This window comes from Poecilia reticulata, chromosome 8 (assembly GCF_904066995.2).
Source record: "Poecilia reticulata chromosome 8, P_reticulata-male-v2, whole genome shotgun sequence".
Taxonomy (NCBI): Eukaryota; Metazoa; Chordata; class Actinopteri; order Cyprinodontiformes; family Poeciliidae; genus Poecilia; species Poecilia reticulata.
This window is the reverse complement of record NC_088837.1, coordinates 13,626,464-13,651,713: the sequence shown is the minus strand read 5'-3', so window position 1 is coordinate 13,651,713 and position 25,250 is coordinate 13,626,464. Positions and strand designations below refer to the sequence as shown.

Genomic DNA, 25,250 nt, shown 5'->3' with positions numbered 1-25,250 from the left:
AAATACCATTGTGTATGGCAAGCATTTGAGCATTTGTTCTATACCTTCAATATTGAGATTTTCCTCTACAAGTTTGTTTTTATGAAGATAAAAGACCATGTGGTTCTAAGTTGAACTGGGTTGGAACCTCATACCAAACCCATTTATATATATATATATATATATATATATATATATATATATATATATATATATATATGAGAGAGAGAGCTAACAAACATCTACAAACAGATGAGAGCTAAAGCAAACACATTATAAAGTAGGCCTCATGATTTATAAGAAACAGATCCAGGACACCAGAAGAAATAATACTTGGCACAGGATACAGACCACACTGTCTCACTACTGTCTCCTTCTGAAGACACTTTGGACAAGTCAATGTCTAATGGGTCAAGTTTGCAATATGATGGCAAACCAAAGTGCTGACCCTTCTATGTTATTTTGATTACTAAAAAAATCTGAAGGTTCCAAGCTGACCTTCAAATACTCTGCATTTCATGCAGAAAAATCCAATCTATATTTGACAAGTCTCAGAATATTAGAGGTTTTGAAACGGAGATGATCTTCGCTGGTCCAGATGCTCAAATAAATAACTGACTAAAAAACAAAATTTCAGGGTGGAAAACTTTAATTTTCATAGTTGGAAAATGTGTAGGACATCTGAGTTCTTTCTTTTGACTGTTGTATATGAAAGAAACCCAAGATGTACTCGGCAATCAAAGTTCTTGTACTTGTTCCTCTAAAGCTCCAGATGCTTTCGTTTTTAACCCATTAGTATGGCTTTGACTGGATTAGTATTACTGTAGTAGTGAGTCTTTTACATCTCTTTAGTGAACTTCTCTTTGGGAAATTTGCTTTGATTCTGCCGCATCAAAGAGTTTTCCAGCTTTAACGTCCCGTTTAGGTCGTCCCATAGAATGTTCATCATATTTAAGTCCAGGCTTTGACTAGATCATTCCAAAACCGTAATTTTGCTTTCACAAGAAATTCAGAGTTTTGTTGTTGGGCATGAAGTAGCAAAACAACCTCAGATCATCACGTTACCACCATCGTGTTTGAACGTCGGATTTATATTATTTTTCTGGAACTCGATGCTCACCTGCCAGAAGGTTTCTGTTTCATCTCATCAGTCCACTGAATATTATCTCAGCTGTTTGGTGACCAACCAGATGCTTTTTGATAAATGTGAGACTGTCAAGTGGTTTTCAATTTGTAACTCTTCCATGGATGCCATTTTGGTTCAGTCTCATTTTTAAATGGGTATTTTGTGAACTACTGGATTAGTCGTTGGAGTAACTTTGACCTCCTGGAAAGGCTCACCATTGTTTCATGACATCTTCAGTTGTGAATGCTGGCTGTCTGTTCCAAGGTTTTTTTTGCCTTAGAAATGGCTTTGTAACTCTTATATGATGTGGTGAACTTTATTTCACGTGTTTTTGAGTTTCATTTGCTTGAGGAAAGATTTGTTGCTTTTTGAGAGTTTCTACCCTACTTCATGTTGTCAGACATCTTCTGTTGAGTAAATGCATTGATTCTGGGGTTCAGGCATTGATCAGGACTGCATGTGTCTAGTGGAAATTTTACTTCACATTCCAAAAATGTGAGTAATTCCTAATTTGGCAAGAGGGGATAATTACTTTTTTCACTTAGGACCAGGTTGATTTGGAAAATGTTTTTATCTTAATCAGTTAAATAATCATTTCCGAATTGCATTTTGTATTTACTCCAGTTATACTTGTTCCATACGACAATTTGTTTGGTGGTCTAAGCATTTAAATATGATTGGAAAAAAGCAAAAACAGTACTGTGTCTATTTTGAAAACTTTCCAGAGATGTTACTTGACAAAAACATCTCGAGTTGGTGTCTGTTCAACTAGTGTTGCACAAAAAAATATTACTTTAAGAAACTTTCACTTTACAGAGGAATTGGATAAATGCCAAAACAGCTTGCCATCTGAAAACTTTTCCTTTGCTGAGCAGATGTTTCATCTGCCGTGTCTGCATGTTGCCACTGGTGGGAGCTGTGGAGTAATAACCGCTCTTGCTCTTATGGTTATTCAGCATGCTGCTCAATAACCTGGATAATGAATGAGATGCAAAGTGATCATGTCATTTATTATTATCACGACGTTTTTCAACTTGATTACAGAGAACATTTAAAAACATGAGTAGATCTTTTATTCTCGCTACAAGGACGCTCCTGTGATTCTGTCTTGTCAAGAGAATGTCGCAAGCAGATTAAAATGTATTTTTGTTTTATTTCATCTTGGACTGCTAATTTTTCCATTACACACCCGAAATGAATAAAGAAGACATAACTTGGCTGTTCAGGAACACTGACCTCGGTATTAATACTCACCTCCACGACTGTTCGTGGGGTTTATCTGAATTTCACGAAATCTGTGAGTGTTTCTGAAGAAACAAACTCAGTGTCTTTAAAGTATATGTGGCAATAGAGGGATTGTAACGACAATGCTGTTGGGGCGGCAGATCAGTTACTTCTGACGCTCCAAGCCCTCAGGGAGTTGGCTCAAGATTGCTTGTCTTTGATAAGGTCCTCTGCTGGAGCTGCAACTTCGCGATCTGGGAAGATATTGTAAAAAGAGTTTACGCCTCGCTAAATAACCCGAACCATCTTTAAAGTGTCCCTCACGTCGCATGAGTGAGGTATACCTAAGAGTGTTGGATGTTTGCTTTTGCTTTTTTTATTCCGGAGGAAGAAAGCTGCGATTGTTTTTTATGCAGCTGCCAGGACCAGGCAGTCGGTTCCTCACTTTGAAGTGCGCTGCTCCAGCCTCTCGGTTCAGTTGGTGTTGGAGTCGCCTACAGGAGAGACCTACGGTGCGGCATGGCAGCCTGAAAGCACCAGGGAGGAGGAAAGGAAGAAAGAGGGAATAGAGAAAAACATACGTATTTTTTTTTCCTTTTTTACTGCACTTCTATGCTCCTAACCGTGTTTGGACGCCAGCAATGTGGATTATAAGCGCTTTTTATGGAGTTTAATTTGAGGGGGAAGCGAACTCGTGGATCGATGGTAAGTTGGAGGACTGGGTGCCTCCTCAAACTCGCCCCCATTGGAGTTCCCTTTGATGTGCCTTTGAAGTAACGTTCAGGGGGAAATTGGCCACTTTCCCCCAGTTTACACACTCAAAAGACGCACAGGTTCGCGTCTGTGCCGCTCGCTTTCCTCTATTTTCGAAAAGGCTTGGTTTAAGACTTAAATATTCGTGAGAAATTTTCTTAAGAAGTAGCCGACCCGAGTCTTGTTGAGCAATTCCTCTCTCTCCCCCCTACAAGATCAGAGACTTTGATGTTCTTGGGACTTTTGCTGTGTTTTTCGCCATTAGAGAAACTGAAAGGGTGGTTTTTTTTATGTTGAGATTAAAGTAACTCAAATGATTTACCCCAGAGTGGTCAGAAATCTCAGGTGTAAGTTATATTTGAGTGTTTTCGCCCTAAAGCCAGGGGAAGTTGAACTCACAGTTCACTATTTTGGTCACGTTTTCTCATCTCTTTGGGTTGATCGATGTCCTACAGGTACTGGAGAGAGGGAGGCTTCATTTTAGTCGCCCCAGATGAGATGGGGAGAGTCCTGGGAATGAGAAACTAGAAAGTGACAGGCAAGGCAAGCGCTTGTCCATTTGAAGGTCTCGTTGAAGTGAATCCAGCGCATTCTTTAAATCACTCGATTCCTTGTTTCTTTTTCTGTGGAAATCCCATTGCTTTTGGGTTAGATGAGAGAAACTCCGCTTTATGTAATGCTGCTGCTGCAGCGGGGTTTTTTCCCTCTTCTTTTTTCTTTCTTTTTTTTTTTTCTCTCCTGTAAAATCCAGCAAAGGCTCTGACTGCGTTCCTCTGTCTCTTTGAAGTCGGGGCGGATCTGGTTGTGATTAGATCAATACTTTGTGTTTCAGAGAGAAGACGGGCAGCCTGAGAGAAGCCCCCCCGCTGACACCAGAGAGTGAGGAGATTACAGTAGGAGCTCAGAGGAGGCGATCAGCGCTCTCTCTTGCTCTATCTCCTGCTGCTTTCAGAGACATGAGCCGGCCGCTTATGGACCATATCGCCAGTAGTAGTTTCCGCGAAGATGCCCCTCGACCCCCGGTGCCAGGGGAGGAGGGCGATGCGCCCCGCTACCCCAGCAAAGCCGCAGTGATGAAACCCCTCGAAGCCCCCAAATCCGCTCTGCTCGCCGGCTCTCCGGGCTCCTCGGCGCGGAGGAACGAGGATGGTCTCGGAGAGCCGGAGGGCAGCGCCTCGCCGGACTCGCCGCTGTCCCGCTGGACGAAGTCCCTGCACTCCCTGCTCGGAGACCAGGACGGCGCCGTTCTGTTCCGGACGTTCCTGGAGCGGGAGAAGAGCGCGGACGCCTTGGACTTCTGGTTCGCCTGCAACGGCTTCCGGCAGATGGACCTGAAGGACACCAAAACGCAGCGGGTCGCCAAGGCGATCTACAAGCGCTACATCGAGAACAACAGCGTGGTGGCCAAGCAGCTGAAGCCGCCCACCAAAACCTTCATTCGGGATAACATCAAGAGGCAGCACATCGACTCTGCCATGTTCGACCAGGCGCAGACGGAGATCCAGACCGACATGGAGGAGAACGCCTACCAGATGTTCCTGACCTCTGACATTTACCTAGAGTATGTTCGGACCGGGGGGGAGAACCCGAGCCACGTCAGCACGTCTTTGGGCAGCCTGAAAGTTGTATGTGGATACCTGCCCACGCTCAACGAGGAAGAAGAGTGGAGCTGTGACTTCAGAGCCAAAGCCCTGCTGGGACTGAAGGGGCAAAGGGTTCCCATTACGCAGAGAGCAGTGGAGATGATGGAGAAGGGGTACAGGTATGTCTGCTGCACCCTTTTTTCCCCTTCTTTTGCACCCTGTTTTCACACTCTAGAGCAAAGGTTTACTCTAAGAGAGGTACAACACAGCTTTTCCCCTCCTCCTAAGTTTGCAGAAAACTCTCTGGCCCTTCTTCCCCCTCTCCCAAAGTCTCCAGCAGCAGCAGCAGCCCTCTGCTGGCGCTCGCCTGGATTTCCGGAGCTTTGAAATGGTTCCGCAGAGTGACGGATCGTCTTCCAGAGGAAAAGTTCACAGAGCAGGGGCTGGCTCTGGCCCCAGCCAGCAAATAATAGATGATGACATTGCTGTGCTATGTCTCCTCTTGTACCACCTCTGTCAAAAGCCTTCAGGCGGAGATAAAAATCTACGGCGGCTCTTCAGATGTCACTTTGATGTGAGGGTAGTTTCATTTATGTGTTTTCTTTGCTCCATCCTCCTGTTTGTTTTAAGTTAGGGGCGGGGAGGAAAAAGAAAACTGCAGGGTGTTTGCAAGTATTTCCAATATCCTGGTTCAAATGCTGGGACTCGTATTAGTCTGTTACTGAATTAAGTTATTGTTTCACCAATACCAGTGACACGGAAACTTAATGAGTCGATCTAATTGCTATTATTTCAAGCAGAAAATGAAAACTATTCCACCAAACAATCGTCTTGAGATGAGATTCAACAAGGTTCTCATTACTTTGCTCTGATTGGGAATTGGTGAAATCTCAAAATATTGTTCTTCTTATCCATTGATGCATCGAAACTCAGACGTTCCACCATCATCAGTCTATAGCTACAGTGACCATCTTTGATTCACTTTAGCTGAGTCAAAGTTTCTTTTCATGTGCTACAGACCATATAAAATTGTAATCAGCAGGTCAGACTTGAAAGTATTTCTAATATTTGTTGTTATAGTTATGATTGTTTTTTCTAGTTCTTATTTTGATTAAGGCTGTGCCGCTTCAGGAAAGTATTCAGGTTTCATACCATTGCTATTAAGTGTAATAACATAATTAACTGCCATTTTCCAGACAGTTTCCGTTCTGCTTACCACATATTGTCTCTACCACTCCCTATGAGCTTTAGCCTCTCAGCTACTAAAACAATGTGTGTCTTAAAGGAAGCTAGCATCTTTTTTTTTTAATCTGGCCAAATCTGTTGCAGACAAGCAGAGCGGGAATGTGGCTAGCCTGCAGTCTGCTGCCTAACAGATAAATCACTCATCTCATTCAAACTGTAGTTTTACAACAGCATCCCTTTAATAACAAGGACAAACTGTACTCCTTTAAGTTTCGACATCATGACTATCATTTGATTTGTGACCAGAAAGATTTCCAAACTGCTGAATTTGTCTTAAGAGCAAAATGAAGCTGCAATGGCTTACAGAGTGTGCAGCGACAGGTGGAAACGCTACATAATTATAATCAATTTAAATTTATGACAATATTGGTAACGTATTCTGTTGTTTATAGGCTAATGCAAGTCTCACATTGAGTGCTTAAATAGACAAGCTAGCTGCTAAAGGTCAAATTTGACTCGCTAAACCAGGGGTCACCAACTCCAGTTGCAACTTTTAGATGTGTCTCTGCTCAAACACACCTGGATCAAATAAACTGCTCATGTCCAGCCTATTGCAGAGAGGAATGAATGCTGGTGAGGAAATTCAGACATTTTGGAGCAGAGGTGAATCTAAAAGTTGCAGGATGGTAGCCCTTGAGGACTGGAGTTGGTTACCCCTGCGCTAAACAAACAAAAAAGTGTAGCTGCTATGTTTCAGTCAGCTAACCAGCAGTGCTCAGCATCAGTTTAAGCTCCCCACAGCTGGGAGAACCTTTGTGTAGCTTGATTTCAGTACCTGGGCTGCGCCTTAACCAGCGAACGGAGCCAGAACCTGCGCCGCCCTTTTCCTCCTCGTCTCTTCCGACTCAAGTTCTCTTAAAAGCGAAAACAAACCCTTAATGGCAGCAGCTACAGTACAGAATCAAGACCTCCTCCTCCCCTCCGTCACTCTTTGCTCCCCCCCTTCTTGTTTGTGTCAGTTCTCCTCAGATTCCCTCCTTTGCTGCCGTTCACCCCCTCCTCCTCCACTCCCTCGGCCTTCTTTACTTTTATCTTTTCTTCCTTTTGAAAACCGAGGGACGGGGACTACAAGGCGTGCTTTTGGAGCGGAAAGGAAGGATGGAGGGAGGGAGGGAGACGGAGAGAGGGAGGACGGTTGCAGCTCATGAAAGGGAGGGAGGAGAAAGGATAAATGAGGGGTGAAAGAGAGGCAGGGAGGGAAGAATGCCGGGCCAGCTGTGCTAAATACCTGACTCTTTGCGAGCCCCTCTGAAGGTCAGTCTGGAGCTGGAGAGAGGTGAGCGGGGGGGCTGCGGCTTTAGTCATGCTGGGTCTCTCTCCCTCTGCACCGAGACCCTCCCCTTCTTCCCTTTTCTCCCCTTTCTTTCCTTCTGTGACACACTCCCATGCTTCCAGCCGAAACTTTTTGTGCTACCCCCCCACCTCTGCCCCGCTCTCCTCCTCCTGTACCATGGCAAGAATGCAAACACAGCGGGGCATGCACGCTGGGGAAAAGAGTGAGGGTGGATGAGCGGAGTGGAAAGAGAAACTGTGGGACATTTAAGAAGTTTTCCCACAAAGTTTGCCAGGCCCCACACCGGCCTGTCACATCTGTTCGGCATGTTTGCCGCTCTTATATCCACGGGTTTATTTCAGCTCTCCTACAAAAGAAAAAAGCCTCAACCTGTCTTGATTTAAGAACCTCAGCCAGCCTGTTGGAGTGGTATTAATATTCATCTGTTGTTGCCCAGATCCTACAAGAGAGGCGAGCAGATCAACCCCTGCCATGCAGGCGCCTTCGCCCCTGTCAGCAGCACCAACGACAGCGAGGTTTCCAGCGACGCCTTGACTGACGACGCCATGTCTGTGACTGACGGCAGTGTGTAAGTGGATGTTAATCAGACATGCGTACATACACACACACACGTGTGTGTATCCAGAACACATCAAATGACTTGCATGTCAACAGGATGTCTGCGCATCCATAAAAACTTTTAAATTATTGTGTCTAAAATTAAGGCCTTATAATGCATTAAATTCATGAAAAAAGCATAGGTTGGCGTTAAGTAAGCTAATCACAGGTCTTAAATTTTTCTCAGGGCTATTTGATCTATATAGTTTTTTTACTTTCTCGCAGAACTTTTCTGTAAAGCAAACTTTTGAGTCTTCATTCTGCTTTGTGACTTGAGGCTGTTTAGGCTACCGCTAACTAGCTGCTAATATTGCCCTGCTAGCTAGCTAGCTAATTGGACAGACATGGTTGGTCTTTGCCACTGGCTCACATCTTTTGCCAACCCATAATGTCCATTTTGTGCTAAAAAGCTTGGGACTACTACAAGGGGGTAATTTCATTCACAATGGTCTTACAAAGGTTTTAAGAGGACTTCAATTTGAGTTTGAACTCTGCAGAAAACCTGGTCAAGCAACCTGCTGAGAACCAAACTGGAAGATTTAGTTGTAGGGAAACACCTGATAAAACACAGGAGTTAATTTGGGTCGGTAATGATCCTCATCGAGTTGTTCTGGATCCCAAATTCACCAATAGTGCAAAGAACATCTCTGACAAACAGCCATCGGTCGGTTATTAGAGTCCATTTACAGCAAGGTCCTAAAACATTACTAAATCTCAAGTTTTTAGCACCTGCTGATAGTAAAGCATTTCAGAAATATCTTCATTCTATTGCTTTATATAAATATATATTCTGAGTAATTTTACTGTATTTCCTGCTAAAATCTTGTGTTTTTTGTTTTCTTATGTTTGATGTTTTCCAAAATATCCTCAAATGTTTATCGGAGCTTAAAAGTTATTGACGCTTCTCTGCTGTTTCAGTGTAGAAATGACTCGGGTCACAGGTCTGTTAGCTTTTCGATCACCAGTATTTGTAAAGGTTCAAAACAGATTTGAAAAGATAGATTCATCTTCAAGAGCTGCTGTATTAAAAGACAGCATCTCATGTTAGCGATTAGTGCTGTTAGCATGATGTAGCAGGTTGTCCCAGAGACGTTGAGATTGCAAACATTTCGAAATCCAGCTTGTACCAGACCGAATTTGATAGACTCCGATGGCCTTCCTGTTCTTATCCTGTTTTATTCTCTCCCTCTGTAGGAAATATAGCTTCCTTTTAAACAGCTACAGTCATCTCTGTGCTTTTCTCTGCTTTCATTTTGAAACACCTCACAGATACTGAAAATAGCTAACAATAAGTCTTCTTCCCTCACTTACGTTCTCACCGTAGAGTGTTTTCAAGCTGAAACAGATTCTGTTCACCAGCCAATTTCTAATGTATGTTCAAAGATCTGAATCGATGTGGACTTCAAGTTTTATCACAATATTTTGTGATACTATTGTGATAAAAGCTGATAATAACTTATTTGTTGCTACTTTTTTTAAGCAACTGAAGGCACACCTATCATAGCGCCACGAACACTGCTCTTGAGTGTTTGTGGAGCTTCTAATAAGCTTTTGTAGGATATGAGTTGCATAAAAAATGTGTGATTTATATCACTAAAGTGCTCACATTAACAGCATTTAATCATATTTTCATATTTGCAATATATATGTGGAGAAAATACAAAAGCTAACAATCTAGACAATTTGGAAGTTTTTGATGGTTTTTAAACACCTTCCTTAATTGGAATCCATGATGACAACAATAAATCAAAATTCTTATCATGATGAGGAATTTATCACGATAAACGACAAACGATGCAATAAATGCCCAGCTCTATTTCCAGCCTCGTTAATCATCAGCCTTCTTTGGGTTCTCTGATCAAAAAAGTGACTAATCGGTAGTCATTCATGAACGCGGATGTCCACACGTCGTATCAACTCATCCAGCTACGTGCTGTGGACCTCGTTCACGCAGCGCAAACACGTGACCTTCACCTGACGAGGCGCTCGTCTTTGTTTGGGACAGAAAGTCGAAGAATCTTTGTCCAGCGTTCAGCCTTAGTTCATATCTGCCAGGATGATGCTGGTGAAATGTTCAGATCAACCATGACCAAGCTAAAGATATTGATGAGCTGAAAGCGCTGATATTCAGTTCAAACCCTGAGCTTGGCTGGGGCAAAAAGGCGGCAGCTGTAAAGCCTTTTTTTTTTTTTTTTTTTTTTTTTTACAGCAGTCAGAGGGACATACGGTCCTGCTCTGCTGTACTTTGCCCAGCACAGTTTGAAAGGCCGAGCCGCAGGGACACCAACTTCCCCGCCTCATTTCCTGCCCACTCTGGCCTTGATCACAATATCTGCCTCTCAGTAGGTCACAGCTATAAAGACCCATAAACATTTGAATCGCATTTACAGATAAAGGCAGCGGGGAAAAATAGAAAATGAGGAAAAATGGCAACGGGGGAGGAGGCGCTCGGTTGGGAAGAGAAAGTGCGCGGTGATAGAGCGAGAAGGAGGGAGGGATTTTTTTTTTTTTTTTTGCTTATATCTTATTTATGGATTTGCTTGGACGCTGGGGAATGCAGCTGCGCAGACTTCAAACATTACCTTATCTTACAAACCAGCCTTTTGATGTGCCGAGATCAGAGGCTGGCTGCGGCAAAGCTTGCCAAATGAAGATTGGGAGTGTGTTTGGAGACGGGTTGGGGTGGAGGGGGGAAGAGGAGGGCTTTTGCTCATGCGCAGGACTGTGGTGTTTTAAAGCAAGAGTAGAAAAGTGCTACTCAGATTGGTTGGGGAGCCGCTGTTTAACACGGGCGTAAAGGTACTGAGCTAAAGTCAGCTCTGTACCAAGCAGAGATTCAGATTCAACCTGCGTCTGCTAACTCTGTAGAAAGGTGTAAGGAGTCGGGAAAAGCAGCTGTAACCTTGACTTTGCTTCAGTTGCTGGGGAAGAAACATTTACAAAGTGTCAGAACACAATGCCACTCTACAGACTAGATAAACATGGAAAAAGAAAATGGAAACGTATTGAATTGAACGTAACTTCAGACTTCATTCCCTGTCTCATCGTCCAAGAACGTGGATCCATCCATCCACTTCTTTCTTTTTGTTGTTTCTTTCCTTTGATTGCTCTTTCTTTCTGTTTCACTCCTTCTTGTGTCTGACTCTTCTGGCGTAAAGAAATAACTGCAGTAAAAGCATGGTGAACACATCTATTCATGTTTATAGCTTAAAAATAGACGGGTGATTCCTATTCATTTGAGTCTGGAAAAGGATGGAGTTTGGTCTTGAAAAATGCTTGGGGGACGATGAGTGTCATTTCTGGGGCAAATAAAACGTCCCCGGAACTGTCTCAGTTTGAAGATGAAGGCCACACGCCTCCAACAAACGCGCGCGCGCACACACACACACATACAGACCAGAACACTGACTCGGTTAACCTCGGATTAAGCCTGAAAGAGGAATTAATAAATTAGATTTTTTTTTTCCCTTGAAGTTTGTTTGATCCGTCCTTTTGGCTAACAAGCGGTCTTTAATGATGTATCTGATTGGGTAATTGACCTTTGTGATGTCTCCTCCCTCCCCACCCCCTCAGAGATGGCATCCCTCCATATAAACTGGGCTCCAAGAAGCAGCTACAGAGGGAGATGCAACGAAACATGAGGATGAACAGCCAAGTCTCTCTGCCTGCTTTCCCTGTAAGTACACAAGCACATACACACACACTCTGAAGTCTTTTTGAGCCCGGGTCCCACAGTGTAATTTCCATACCACCCTCCGTTCCGGATCTCTCTCGCTTCTATGAATAGTGCTGTGCAAACTGTATTTGGCATTCTCGATTCAACAACACCAGCAAAGATCTGAAGAAGTGGCGTCAAAGACCCTGCCTCCCACTCTCACACACACATCCAAACACAAGCCCCCTGCCTACCTTTGGTGTCACCTACACCCCCCATTAGGGTACCTTGAAGTCTGTAGGGGGAAGGAAGGAGGTCTCTAAGCTGTTTATCGCCCCAGCGCTCGCTTTTTTTCTTCTTCTACTTCTTCTTCTTCCCCGCCGATGCTGTAAATATGGAGAATAAGGAAGAGATGAGGAAGATCTCTGCCGCCTTATCCCGGGGGCCCTGGAATCAGCCCGGTTCCCCAACAAAAACACAAGTATTCTCGCAGTGACGCGCACGAACGCGGCGCTTTGATCTGCAGATGAATGAAGCAAACGCACGGGGAAGTGACAACTTCCAACTGAGATGGCCCCCTTTTCCTTCCCCCTTTCCTTCCCTATCCAAGCACACACAGGCCTAAACCTCACCCCCCCCCCCCACACACACACCCCCCCATCTCACATAAAAGTGAAGGATCTGAGGGAAGAGTCTGAGCACGTCATGTGAGCTCTCAGCAGGTCAGGGGGGAGATGCTAGCTTAAGGTTTTTGGGAAGACAGAAGAATATGAGGCTGGAGGGGAGCGGGTTTAACCAAACTTGATAAAAGCAATACCTTGCAGAAGTATTCCTGAAACTTTGTCACTTTAAAAATGCAAACTTGCAAAGTGTTTTATTTGGATTTGACGTGATAGACCAACACAAAGTAGCATTGAATTATGGGATCCCCTTCCATTGTATCTCTTGGGGTCCTTGTCCAGCTGGAAAATGGACAGTCAGAAGTGTTTTGTAGGTTTTGTTACTTCAGTTGGCTCCAAATTTCTTCTTACGGTTTCCTTTCTGCATTAGCTGCCCATCATTGTGGAGTGTCTGTCAGCTGATTGTCCCACCTGAGCTCTGAATCGCCGCTTCTCCTCCAGAGTTGCATTTCACCTTTGAGATGGTTTTCCTATCATCAGTTTAGATGTAGGTTATAAATCCTAAATAAAAATGTATTTAAATCTGGTCATTATGTTGTGATAAAGGTCAAAGGGTGTGAATACTTTTATAAGGTACTCTAAACTTGACCATAAACTTATGATCTTTAAAAAATAGAAAGAAGCAGGAAGTTTGAGGTTTTAAAAAAAGCTGCACAGATTAGATGGGGCTGCTCTTCTTGCCTTTGTTCTTGTTTTTGTTTCCCATCTGACTTCCTCTTTATTTTTTTTAGATGGTTGCCATTCCCATAATGCATCAGCACCCAGCACCATCAGTCAGCCCCCCATCCCCGTTTATTCCGACTACAAAGAGATAGGAAAAGTATAAAAACACGGAGGAACAATCAAGAAAGCCTCGATGCAGAAAGAAAAAAATGCAAATATTCTAAGATGTGTTCAGGCGCTCACTGTCACAACACCGTAGCTCAAAGGTGCCCAGTGTGTGACGAGGTGGGGGAATAAATTTCCTCAACCTTTCTGATCTCCCACCCCGTGTTTTAGTACCTTTATCTCTTCCCCTCAGTTCTTCCGTCTTTTTTTTTTTTATTTGAACCTGAAAGCGCACATCTCTGCATCCCAACTTCTCCCATTACTCCTTTTTTTTATTTTTTCATCCCTCATCCTATCCTCCCCGGAGTTCTCTTTCACCCCCTGTTGATGCGCGGCTTTTATTCCTAGATGTAAAGCCACTGCTTCCCATCAATCTATCCCTCCATCCGTCCTTCCACCACCCCTACTGAGTGTTTGATATTTGACGAGGAAGTCTTTGAAGTGAGCTGACTTTGGAGGCCCGCTGATGATGACAGAGGGAACCAGCTGAGGCCGGGGTTCACCGCCCCCTAAAACGAGCCTTGGGTGCCAGTTAGCAGGCTGGTTATTAATGCTGGTTGTTTAAATCGACTGTTAGTGCAGCATATTACTGTAAGAATATTTAAAGCATAACGATTTGGATGCTCAACCCTACAGGTTGTGTTTCTCATGTAAACAGTTAGCCTCTTGTACTTCAGGATGTTGTCCATTTTTTCAAGACGGCCGCCGTTTTTGAGCCTTTTAAGCCAATTAGTGCCATGAATGTTATAAAAACTGAAAAACTGTTTGCAAGCTTCCTTCCTCCTTCCAGTCGTCAGCTGGAAGGAGATGAGACTGTGAGATGCAGACTGATGGCTAGCGTTAGCTTTTACAAATTTTGTAATGTGTTCAGTGTCTTAGCATTAGCTTCCTCTAAGCTTTTTTGAGTTTAGCGGTTTAGCATAAGCTTTAGCAATTATTTTTTAGTGCGCATAATTTAGCGTTAGCTTCTGCTACTTTTTAATGTGTATACAAGTTTAGCATTAGCAGAGCTACGATTCTTGTTTAGCGAATTAGTGGTTAGTGAATTTAATGTTTTGGTTAGCTGTGGCCATCACTGGCAAAAGCTGCTGCTGATTTTAGTGCAAATGTATTCTTACCTTTGTAACCCTGGTGGCCATTTTGAAAAATATTTCTCCAGAAAACGGAAACACAAGATAAACAAAATTGAGATGATTTCTGTGGTTCAAAATATGTAGGCTATGATTTGACACCAAAAACATTCAAATAGATTTTCCATGACAACCATGATGAAAAATGAAAACATTGTCAGCCAATATGATTACTTTGGTGTGATCTGACACCAAAAGAATGCATTGGTGATATTGGTGATGTGTTCAGTTATCTGCTTCACGATGTGGAAGCTGTAGAGTTAGGTTACCTTGATTGGGAATCAAACACAAGCTAATGTATCCACTTTCTTTCCCCTAAAGCGTACGACCCGTCCTCCGAAGGAGATGGTCCCCCTGGAGCCGGCGCAGTTCGCAGCCCAGCTGATCTCTCGCCTGGAGAACTTGAAGAGGAAGCAGGACACCTTCAACTCTCTGGAGGAGCGGCTGCAGCAGATTCAGGAGGTTTGATTTCTTCTTTCTGAACTTTTCTTCTTTTTTTTTTTTTTTGCTTTTGTGTTTTTGTGAATTCATGTTCTTCTTGTTTTTGTCTCCCAGGAGGAGGAAAGAGAAGATTCAGAGATCTCTGTTAGCGCTCCGCAGCTCTCCCCGCATCCTCTGGCCCTCCTGTCGGGCTCCTCTGACGAGGACCCCCAGGCCATCCTGGATGAGCACCTGTCTCGGGTCCTCAAGACCCCTGGCTGCCAGTCGCCCACCGTCGTCCAGCACTCGCCTCGCTCCAGCTCCCCGGAGAACCGGCCGTACGCCTGCGGAGGCAAACCCAGGGCCGGGTCGTCCACTTCTCCTGTGTCGAGTCCGGACTCGGGGGCCTTCGCTCTGAGCCTGGGCTCCAGCAGGACCCTGTTGAGCAGGCAGAGCACCAAGCACATCCACCACCACTACATCCATCACCACGCCAGTCCAAAGTCCAAGGAGCAGATTGAACGGGAGGCGGCCCTCCGGGTGCAGGGCGTCTGCTCTGCCGCCGGCCGCTGTCAGTCCTGCCAGGCTTACCCACGCAGCCGCAGTCTGGGCAGGGAGACGTGTGGCGCCGTCTCCACCGAGAGCAACATGGGGTGAGTCTGAGCATGATAAAACTTCTCAACCTTCTTGTTACTTACTTAAAATCTTTCCCTTGAAACGCTGTTGCAATCTGATTATATTAGATTTTCTTTAGCTGTGAATCTATTACAAATGTGAGCAAAACTTTGGTATTCCACTAATGTCAAAAACACTCAGTTTTGTCATTGCAGTGTTTCTATTAAGATCACATGTGAATAAGTTTGTTCAAGTGATAAATCATTAAAGAACATTCTCTTCTATGATGGTCCTGCCACTTCCTGTCGTCTTCTTCGGCTTTTCCGTCAGTAGTAACATCCAGATGTTGATCTGGATGTTACTACCAGTGTTTCCATTGCGATTTTGCAAAATTTCCATAGCCGAAAAACATTTTATCGAAAACGTATGTTTTTTTTTTTTTTCAAAATTCTCGTGCTTCTATTAAGCAAATAGATTTTTGCAATTCCAATTTGTGCAGTTTTATGTTCATTGGTAATGTAGCTAGCCTGAGATCTGACTGGAATGTTTCCGTCTCCCAGGCGCTCCAGCTCCCTATCGAGACGCGTGTGTCGCTCGGGGGCCGAGGAGGGGGTCGCAGACGGCTGCATGGACGACTGCGGGATCTCGCAGCTGCCCACAGACACAACCGACCCCACCGAGAACGTTCGCCAGTGGATCATGGAGAGCAAACGGCAGAGCCGACACAAGTCTCACAGGTGAGCAAGCGCAGCGAGTCTGAAAAAGCACATCGTTTTTCGTTGTTCGGTCGGTAAACGCCTCCCTCTCTGTCCCGCAGTAACCAGGGCGCCAAGAAATTCGGAGGCTCGTCAACGCAGACGCACACCTGGGGCGGCGGAGGAAGCTGCGGCCACCTGCGGAGTCACCAACCGGCTCAGCCCTTCATCCAAGACCCCGCTATGCCGCCCCTGCCCCCTCCCAACACCCTGTCCCAGCTGGAGGAGGCCTGTCGCAGACTGGAGGAGGTTTCCACCAAGACCCCCAAACAGAGGTGCGGACCCCAGAGGAGCTGCTCTGCTCCTCAAAAACACCTTACCGACTATGTTTGGTCTAGTTTCTACTCTAAATATCTCACTGCACTTGAAATATGACAAAGCTAACGTACAAGTAACTTTTCAGCAAGATTTTTTGTTTTTGTTTGTGATTAAAAAAGGTCCTAGTTCCACTGGCACATTATTTCACTTTTAACGAGACGTTTTCTCACCATATAAGTGAAATAATCATCCAGCGGAACGAGCACATTTTGATCAATAATAATGAATTACTGACTGAACACAAACTCATGTATCTTACTGAAAAGTCACATATAAGTTAGTTTGGTCTTATTTCAAGTGCAGTAACATATTTGCACTAGAATCTAGATCAAATGTTGTTTACAAATTTGAAAGAAAGAGAGAGAGAGATTTGGTCTATCTGTTAATGAGGTGGCTTTAGAGCAAGTTGATTCCCAGAGATTTGATTTAGGAATAATAGAGCAAAGGCGGTGAAAACCTGCTTTTCTGTGTTGGATTCTCATGATATAGACCAAACAATTTAAAAAATAAAAATTTAAAAGGCACTTGTTTTTATTATAAACTTTCTTTTTTCTTCAGGCATTCTTTGGCCAACCTTCAACGAGAGAAGACCCACCAAGTCACAGTCCATGCAGGGGGGTCAGCCCTCCCCAGTCCCGCCACTCTCGGCCCCCCTGGCCTCACCTCCACCTGCCCGGGTCTCCTCCAATTAGAAGAGTACGATGCCTCCCTCTCTCCTCCTCTCTGCTCCTCTTCCTCCTCCTCTTCCTCCTGCTTTGAGCTTTAACATCCAACTTCCAGCGTACATAAACCCTTTTAACTTTTCCTACTTGACACCTGCACCATAAACGGAACAACACACACACACTCATTTTCAGTCTTAATGTGTGCATCAGTGTCATGTGTGTGTGCTGGAGGCTGTTGCCACGGTGCCACCGGACTGGCTCTTCCTCTTCATGGAGATCTATTCGTATTGTTATTATTGGCCGTCCTTCAGTGAGCTGGTGTAAAGAGCTCCTCTGAAGTTGGCCTACAAAGCCTTGGACCCAGCTGAAGGAGAATTGATAACACACACGCGCACACACACACATGACTCTGACTCCCACACTCTGGCATCCCTCATATTTCCAGGCTTGCGTAGTCAGCGTCTGGATGAGTTTCGTCGTGGTGTTACTGTACCACCTGTGTCCGTGTCGTCTCTCTCATGCTCTCCGTCTCCGTCTTTGTGTCCCGGCAGATGTAAGAAGGTCTTGGGCGGCCACGCGGCGTGCAGCGGGGAGACGGTGGTGACGTACTTCTTCTGCGGCGAGGAGATCCCGTACCGCCGCACCATGAAGAGCCACAGCCTCACCCTGGGTCACTTCAAGGAGCAGCTCCGTAAAAAGGGCAACTACAGGTGAGCTCGAGATGCAACAGACCAAAGGCGGAGTTTGAGAATTAAAGAGTTGGAATCCTGAATGCAAAAGTATTCACACCTTCTGAGCTTTTTCAGATTAGTTTCATGTTAAAGCCACGACCTTCAGTGTGTTTTACTGCTGGAATATATCGCTTATCATCACAGATTCTCATTTAAATTTAGGTCTGAACTTTGATTATGCCAGTCTAAAAGGTTACTTTCATCTAAACTACTATTCTAGGTCTTAGAAGCAATTAATTCCCACAGCATGATGCTGCCACCACCATTTCAGCTTCTTGTTCTGGTGGAAGGGTTTGCTTTTTTTATTTATTTATTTTTTACTTGAGCCTCTTACACAGTTCTCCACAAATATCAGGGTGACGTGTCTGAAGGACCTTAGGAGTATTAAACAAGCCTCCAGTCACTAGGTGGCAGCAGTCAACGGTCTGCTGTTAGTCCCAGCAGAAAAAGTCGCCTTCACGGTTGTATAAAGCTGAGAACAGAGAGAAGTTTGTGAAATTCAAAAGAAAAGTGGTGTTGAGGATCCTCGCAGCAACCTCGACGTGCGTTAGCACCGCTCTGTTAGAAAACATGACAAGAAATAACATAGGACAGTTTTGTCCCCAGTTTTCCCTCCTTCTATCTTCCTGACCTCCTCTATCCCGGCTGAAGAAAAGCTTCCCCATAGCTTAATGCTGCCGCCACCATGTCTCAGTACCGGGATGGCGGGTCTTAGCATTTCGTATGTTGCCCTGTTGCATAAAAGCGCATTAAAGAGCTCTGAGGTTTGTGGTTTAAATACGTCAAAATGCGAGAAAAGGTTCAGAGGAATAACTGTTTTTCCAGGAAGCTGCACCCTGTTGGATAAAGCAGCTAACCTCTAAATATCTGAATATATTTCTGTGATGAGTCCTGCTGTCTGTGTTTTTGTTTCCGTGTTTGTGTGTCGTGTTGTGTGTGGCTGGCTTTTTGAGCAACAGAAAAGGGAAAGACAAGCGGGCGGGCGGCGCAGGGGTTAGTGGGAGAGTTTGAACTGCAGCGATTTGGGTCCCATCTGGTATTGATTTCCATGCTAAGGCACACTTAATACACACGGCTTTGAAGCCTCAGCCTCTTTCATTTCAACCAACAAAGACTCACACAAATGGCCAGTGTGCAAATTCTTCACTGATGCTATCAGGGCCTCTCTTTCTTTTTCCTTTTTCTCCCCTCCTCCCGCTGCCCGTGTGTGCGTGTGTGTGTGTGCGTGTGTACGTGTGTACTGGGTTGAATGCACACTGTGTTTACACATGTTGTAATCATTTTATGGATATTTTGGAGAGGCAGATAGTTAAATGCCAGATCCGCTCGCTTCACAAGGCCCCGTCGAGTGCCCACCGCTTCACCGTGCGCTTTCAGAAAGAGAGAAAGAGATTTAAAAAAAATTTTTTTTTTACTTTGATTGCTTTTATTCAGCGGGTATTAAAGGAAAAAAAAAAGATCAAACATTTTAGTGTTTAGACCGTTAATGGTGCTGAGGATATGCACGGCCGTGGCGTTGTTTGTAATTACAGGTATGAAACCGAGAGGAAAGAAAAAGTTCTTCCTGTCCAGATGTGAACGGTGTTAATTTCTCTTTTTTTGCCGGGATCAACAGATGTGACAAACTCCCGGCTCTTCACATCTGTCGGCTCTTTCGCGCGTCTTCTTTTTCTCTTTGGCTCGCCGTCTCAGTTCCTGTGTCATACCATCCACCTTTTTTTTTTTTTTTCCTCTAGCCCCCTCTTTCTTCTTCTTCTTCATTTTTTGGAAGGCAAGCTGCGCGGTGCTTTAACAGCAGCCAGAGAATGTGTGGAGTTGGGTCATTTCAACATGGCAGCGGTTCAACAAAGAACAGTACTGCTTGGCCCTGCCAGACGATATTGGTGCCAGATGTCAGAGCAAACTGGAGGGGTGGGGGTTAGGGGGTGCGGGCGGCGCGGATCTAGCCACATAAAACATGTTCCAGTGGAAATTCTGTCTCTCTTAGCGAAAAAACATCACAGCTCTTTTGAAGACTTCTTCTTGCATTTAAAGAGCAGTAGGGATCGGCGTTGACTTCTCCATAATGGTCGGCGTGGTTTCACTTCTTCTCTCTTCCTTCATCGTTTGCTTCAAGACTTCCTGAGCTACTTTTTCAAAAAATAATAATTTTTTTTGTTGTTTTTTTTATTAGCGACCACCCTCGTGCTAATTGCACCACGTGGGCTCCCGCTCTCCTGTACGCATCGCATGTTCCTAAACCTCGCGTACATTCCAGAGACCCCCACATATGGGGCAAATTGAGCTGTTTTTCCATTACATAGTTAATGAGTGGATTCCCAGACCCCTCCAACCAACCCACCCCTGCTGTTCTCTCTTCCTCTTAAATAAGGGCTTTGGAGGTGTGTGTGTGTGTTTTCTTTTTTGGGGTGGGGGGTGGGGGGGGTTGCGTCATTATGCTATGGTGAAGTCATGGCTGAAGAGAAGCTCCTCCCTGCTTGTGTTTTTTTTCTTTCTTTTACTTGCATTCATAAAGTTGCCAGCTGAGGCATCAACATGTCGTCCTGGTTCACTTTTATTAAAACTCTTTTTATCGCTGTGGGAATAAACCGGGCGGGAGGAGGAGGAGGGGACAGCGATCCTCTCATTTTGTCTGGTTGCAGCCACAGACTTATGATACTGTGTGATGGAGGAACAGAAACATCTGCATTAAACGCCAATCTGTTTCCTGATTGGTTGTTTCTGACTGAGCAATAGGACCACAGGAAGAAGCTCCACTTTTTTCTCATTGAGTATCTGTCAGAGCACAGTGTCACAACATGGTGACAGATTTAACAAACATTTAAAAAAAAAAACTTATATGTATATAAGTTACAGCTTGAACTCTGGTTTGTTTGGGGAGGGTTGAGGTGTGAATTCGCAGTCGAACGCTGCGGACCAAAAACAAAAAAAAGCGCTTGACAACATCTGCGCTTTCTTGTGCGAGTTGTGCGGTTTGAAAATGCATGTGAATGACAAGCAGACCGCTCCAAAAACGGGAAATGGACTGTAGCACAAGGCATTCTGGGTAAATGTAACCAAAGCAAGCTCAAGTGTCGCGCTGGAGGAAGAAATGACTCATGGTGTTTTGTCAAAGAGAAAAAGAGAAATCCTACAATCTGACGTCACTCCATTCCTGTTTAGATTTTTGGAGGAAGGAAGTTTTGCGGCTGTCTTGTTCAGAGGTTTTTGTGGTGTTTCCTTCAGTGGTTCTTGGTGTAGCGCCACAACAGGCGAGGTGGGTGCACAGGTTTTGGTTCATTTGACACAGCGCAGTGTGAAAGCGAACTGCACCGGGTGAAAATGTAACATGTTGCAACTTTAGTCTCAGTGAAAACATCCTTAAAACTCTTTACATCGCAGTTTGTTGTCGAAACCTGACGAGGCCCAAGCATAATTGATACTTTACGTTTGAGTCGAGGCGGATCCAGATCAAATTATGGTTTTAAAAATTGACGTTCGATGTTGAAGAATATGAACTATAGCTGAGCTCTGTGTTGTTCTGCTCCTGCAGGTACTACTTCAAAAAAGCCAGCGACGAGTTTGAGTGCGGCGCCGTGTTCGAGGAAGTGTCGGACGACGGCTCCTTGCTGCCCACGTACGAGGGGAAGATCCTGGGGAAGGTGGAGCGGATGGACTGACTCGGAACCACTGGGGATTACTGACCCGTCACTAAGCTGAGACTGAAGGGACTGGAGGTTCGGTGACGGAAGCAGTGCTGGCGAAAGGCCAGAGAAGAAGACACGGATGTTACGGGACGATTGAAAGGACCCGGCTGGGATGGAGGAGGAACCTGGACTGTGTGTTGCTGAAGTTTCTAGAGACTGGAGGAGAACGACCACTCGTCAGCGACGCGGGCCGGTGGGTTTACCGTGAGACTTGAGAGCCCACCTGGAACCCCGCCTGTGCTGACCACAAGCACTCACTAGCACATTACTAGTATGTATCTGCAGATATACATGTACATTGTATAGATATCTATTACTATTTATTGCAAATATCCCAGAGACAAATCGCTTGGATTGGAAAATTCCAAGATTCCTCCCTTCAGAGCAAAAGGAAAGCTTTCTCTTCCTTTTGTCATTTTGTTTAAATTTTTTTTTTTTTTTTTTTTTTCTGCTGGAGTGTCGACTTGGAGTTTGATCACATATTTACTGCTGCAATGCTATTTGTGGATGTGTTTCCCATCTGCTCTGAAGGGCTCCTATATGGAAAAAAAAAGAAAAAAAAACAAGCAAAGATGCTATTAATGTTTAATTCCCTGCTTTGGGACTCTGCCCAGCTCGCCTTGATCAGTCACGTCTTAGTGCCTTTTGTTTCCGTGGCGCAGGCATCGCACAGACAGCCTACATATGTAGAGGAAACGGGTCCTCGAGCTCCCCCTCTGAAAATGTGTTTACACCAATGTTATCCAACAAAAAAGCTCTAGATTATGCTCCTCAGTGTGTGTGTATGCGTGTGTGTGTTCTGCACTTTGAGCTGCAGATGAAGATGATGTTCATGCTGTTTTCAGCAAGTGTACAGTAACTGTGCGTACATGGGTTGTTGCCATGTTTTTACCCAGTTTTCAGGGTCCGTTTACTCCCTTGGTTTTTACAAGGGGCCTTTCATGTTTGGAGAAAAATAAGATATTTTTTATGCCGTTTTTATTTTTAGTATCCCCGTTTCATCCCGACGTCCTGTGTTTCCTGATATTTTCCATGGCTTCTCCAGCTCCACGTGTAAACTGTAAATTATGCGTTTCCATAAGAGCTCCAGTTTAAAAAAGATGCCTCGGTACTTTAATTATTGTAATTATAAAGAGATGTAGCCTTTATTAAAATGCTCTATTTTTCAAATTAGCAAGCTGCCTCCTGTGTGTTTGTGTTTCCTCGCGCAGCCCGCCGCGCAGAGTGCAACTCGTCTCGTCCTGTGAGAAATTTCCGATAGATTTGCATCCATTATCAGCTCTTAACGCTCCCTGCTGGAAATTAAAACATGCAGCATTAATTTGGCCACTAGAGCCTCTGTGTGTTTTTATGGCGCGAAGGGGGTGGGTGGGTGGGGGAGGTGGAGGGAGTTAAGTGTGTGTTAATGAGACGTTTGGTAATTATACAGTTTGTCATGAGTACATTTCACTCGGCTATTTACATGGTTAAACGTTCGGCCTCCTGTGGCTCTTTATGTACCATGAAGGAAGGGGATTTAACTCAATTTTCTTTCCCAGACCCTTGTTGGGTAAATGGGCAATAAAGTCAGTCTGCTGTTTGATGAACTCGACATTTTATGTTTCTATACAGACGTTGTTTTGGATCCGCTTGAACTTTTTCTTCTCCTTCCCCCTAAAACAATCAGCAGCGCAGCGATTAGGGGATGGTTGCGAGGTTAAATGCGGCGTCTTGGTTTTGACATTAACAGGTCGGCGTAGTGAGGGGGAGGAAAACATTCAGCAGACGTTACTTCATCAGAGATGCTCGGGATGTAAGAAGAGCCAATAAGAGAGGAGAAAACACAGGTGTTAGGGTTACATGGATCACCTGTAGGTGTAGGAATGTTGGGTTTACTTGGTTTATGAAAAAAAATGGAAAAGAAGGAATGAACTTGTTTTATCAGCAACATGGCGTCCACTGCAGTGTCTTGTTAAAATCCTCATGCTCCTTGATTTCTTTCACATTACAACAAACTTACGATTTTACGTGATAAACGAGACAAAATTAGCGCCTAGTTGTGAAGTCGATTGCACTTTTAGTGCCTTTTTAGGTCTACCCCCCTTTGTGGTGGTTCACCAAAATAAAACCAAAAGAAGTGTTTTAAATAGTAAATAGTCTGGTGGCAGTTTAGTCCAGCCGTTCTGCGAAAGTCTAAGATACAAATGTGAAAAGTGGTTTCACTGTAATAACAATAGAAATCTTCCCAGGAGGGATTTGAAAATAAATGCACCGATTGCACTTTAGACGGCCGATACCGATTTCTGGTTTAATCTGCTTAGCTTGGAAATGTGGATTTTATAAAAGGTCGTCTTGTTTTAATGAAACAGAAAAGTCCATGTAGAAAGAAGAAAAAAGGACATCAATTTTGGTCAAATAGAGAATTTCTCATTTACAGGGAAAAACAAGAATTTTGTCTGTCCAGATTTTACATTTTTTAAGGCTAAAGTTATGAATTTATAGTAAAATGAAGACATTTTCTGTAAATTTAGAAATGTAAAGGGGAAAAAAAGTTTATTGACATTGTCAAATCAAACATTTGCAAAAAAGTCCTTTAAAATTAAAGTGGCAAATTTATCGAATAGACATCTGGATGTTTTCGGAGTCTTTTCCTGTTTCAGAAAGTTTTCCAGGTGCAGATTCACCTCATAGGGGATCCAGAAGAAACGCCTGATGTCGAAGGTATTACTTAAGATACTAATGCGACTATTTATGATCATTTTAAAAGACCAGTTGAAGAATTGACCAATTTCAGTCGCCTGCCAATTTACAGCAATTGAAGACATGCAACCTGCCTAAAGGAAAACATTTCCTCATCCATTTTATCATAAACAATGAAAGAAAAAAATAAAAGCAACCTCTTAAAAAGTGTAAATACATCCAAGAAAACCCATAAAAACTTGTAAACTAGTTGACTTTTCCCACGAGCAGCAACACGGAGAGCTCTAAACGAACTGGACCTTCAGTTTCTTGAACCTCTCTCAATTGAAGCCGATTAATTTCCAATCATTCGCTTAGGACCAACGTGAGTCAAGCAGAAGCTACGTCCTCTTAAAAAAAGAAAAACTTTACACAGTCGTTCATAGGTTGGGCTTCGTAGGTTCACACACCTGCTGTCTCTTATCTTCACACACCTCTCGCACACCTCGTTCCGCTGTCGCTGGGCGTCCTTTCAACTTTCATTGGTTGAGAGAGTTGCTTATGCCGCCTTTCATATTGAAAGGGCATCATGATATTGTTAAAATAGCATTTTGGACTCCTTTCATCAGGAAAGGTCAGTGCATACACTTGAAGGCCATCCTTTATCATCTTTAGAAGCTCTCATTCAGCAGCGCGCCGCTGTCAGGGGCCTTCTGAACCCATTTTTGTGCAGAGAGCTATTTTAGATGGGGGGTCATCTTTTTGAAGAAAGCCCAGGGTTAGGTAAACTTTACGCTGCTATTTATTTATTTATTTTGATATATATATATATATATATATATATATATATGGAGAAGTATGAAGATTTAAGGGCGCTTAAAGGTTTGATCATGAACTTTACCATATTATTTCTGTAAGCTGAATGATCCAGATCCTTTCACCGTTACGCCACAGTCAAAACTGAACAGCGTTGGCATTGTGGAGGAAACGCAGCACGTCTAAATATCCACAGGTTTCCTGGACATCTGCGATCCAAACTTGTAAATCATCTTCTTCTGATCTTGTCCACCCCCCCCACCTCCCCCCCACCCCGTCTGCACTTCCCAAATCAACCCAGATAAAAGAAATGAAAAACGAAGCATTAAAACAAAAGTGGAGGGCTGAATCAATCTTGTTCATATCCATGTGCTTTTCATTTCCCCACATTTGTTAAGATTTGGGGCAAATGTTGTGAAACCTTGCAAAAAAAGAAAAAAAAGAAAGAAAACTTCAAAATAAGTCAAAGAACAGCTGAGTACAGAGACCCTG

At 44.0% G+C, this 25,250-nt stretch overlaps 1 protein-coding gene across 1 annotated transcript; it reads left to right on the top strand.

Annotated features, from left to right (window-relative positions):
* Positions 1-294: 294 nt before the first annotated feature.
* Positions 295-21,281, top strand: axin2 (axin 2 (conductin, axil)). The gene is given in 11 exon segments (XM_008416765.3): positions 295-3,034; positions 3,915-4,844; positions 7,641-7,772; positions 11,375-11,477; positions 14,416-14,556; positions 14,650-15,167; positions 15,690-15,866; positions 15,947-16,159; positions 16,761-16,898; positions 17,419-17,577; positions 21,131-21,281. Coding segments are annotated over 10 exon segments (2,538 nt in total). The 5' UTR covers positions 295-3,034; positions 3,915-4,038.
* The last annotated feature ends 3,969 nt before the right edge of the window (positions 21,282-25,250 follow it).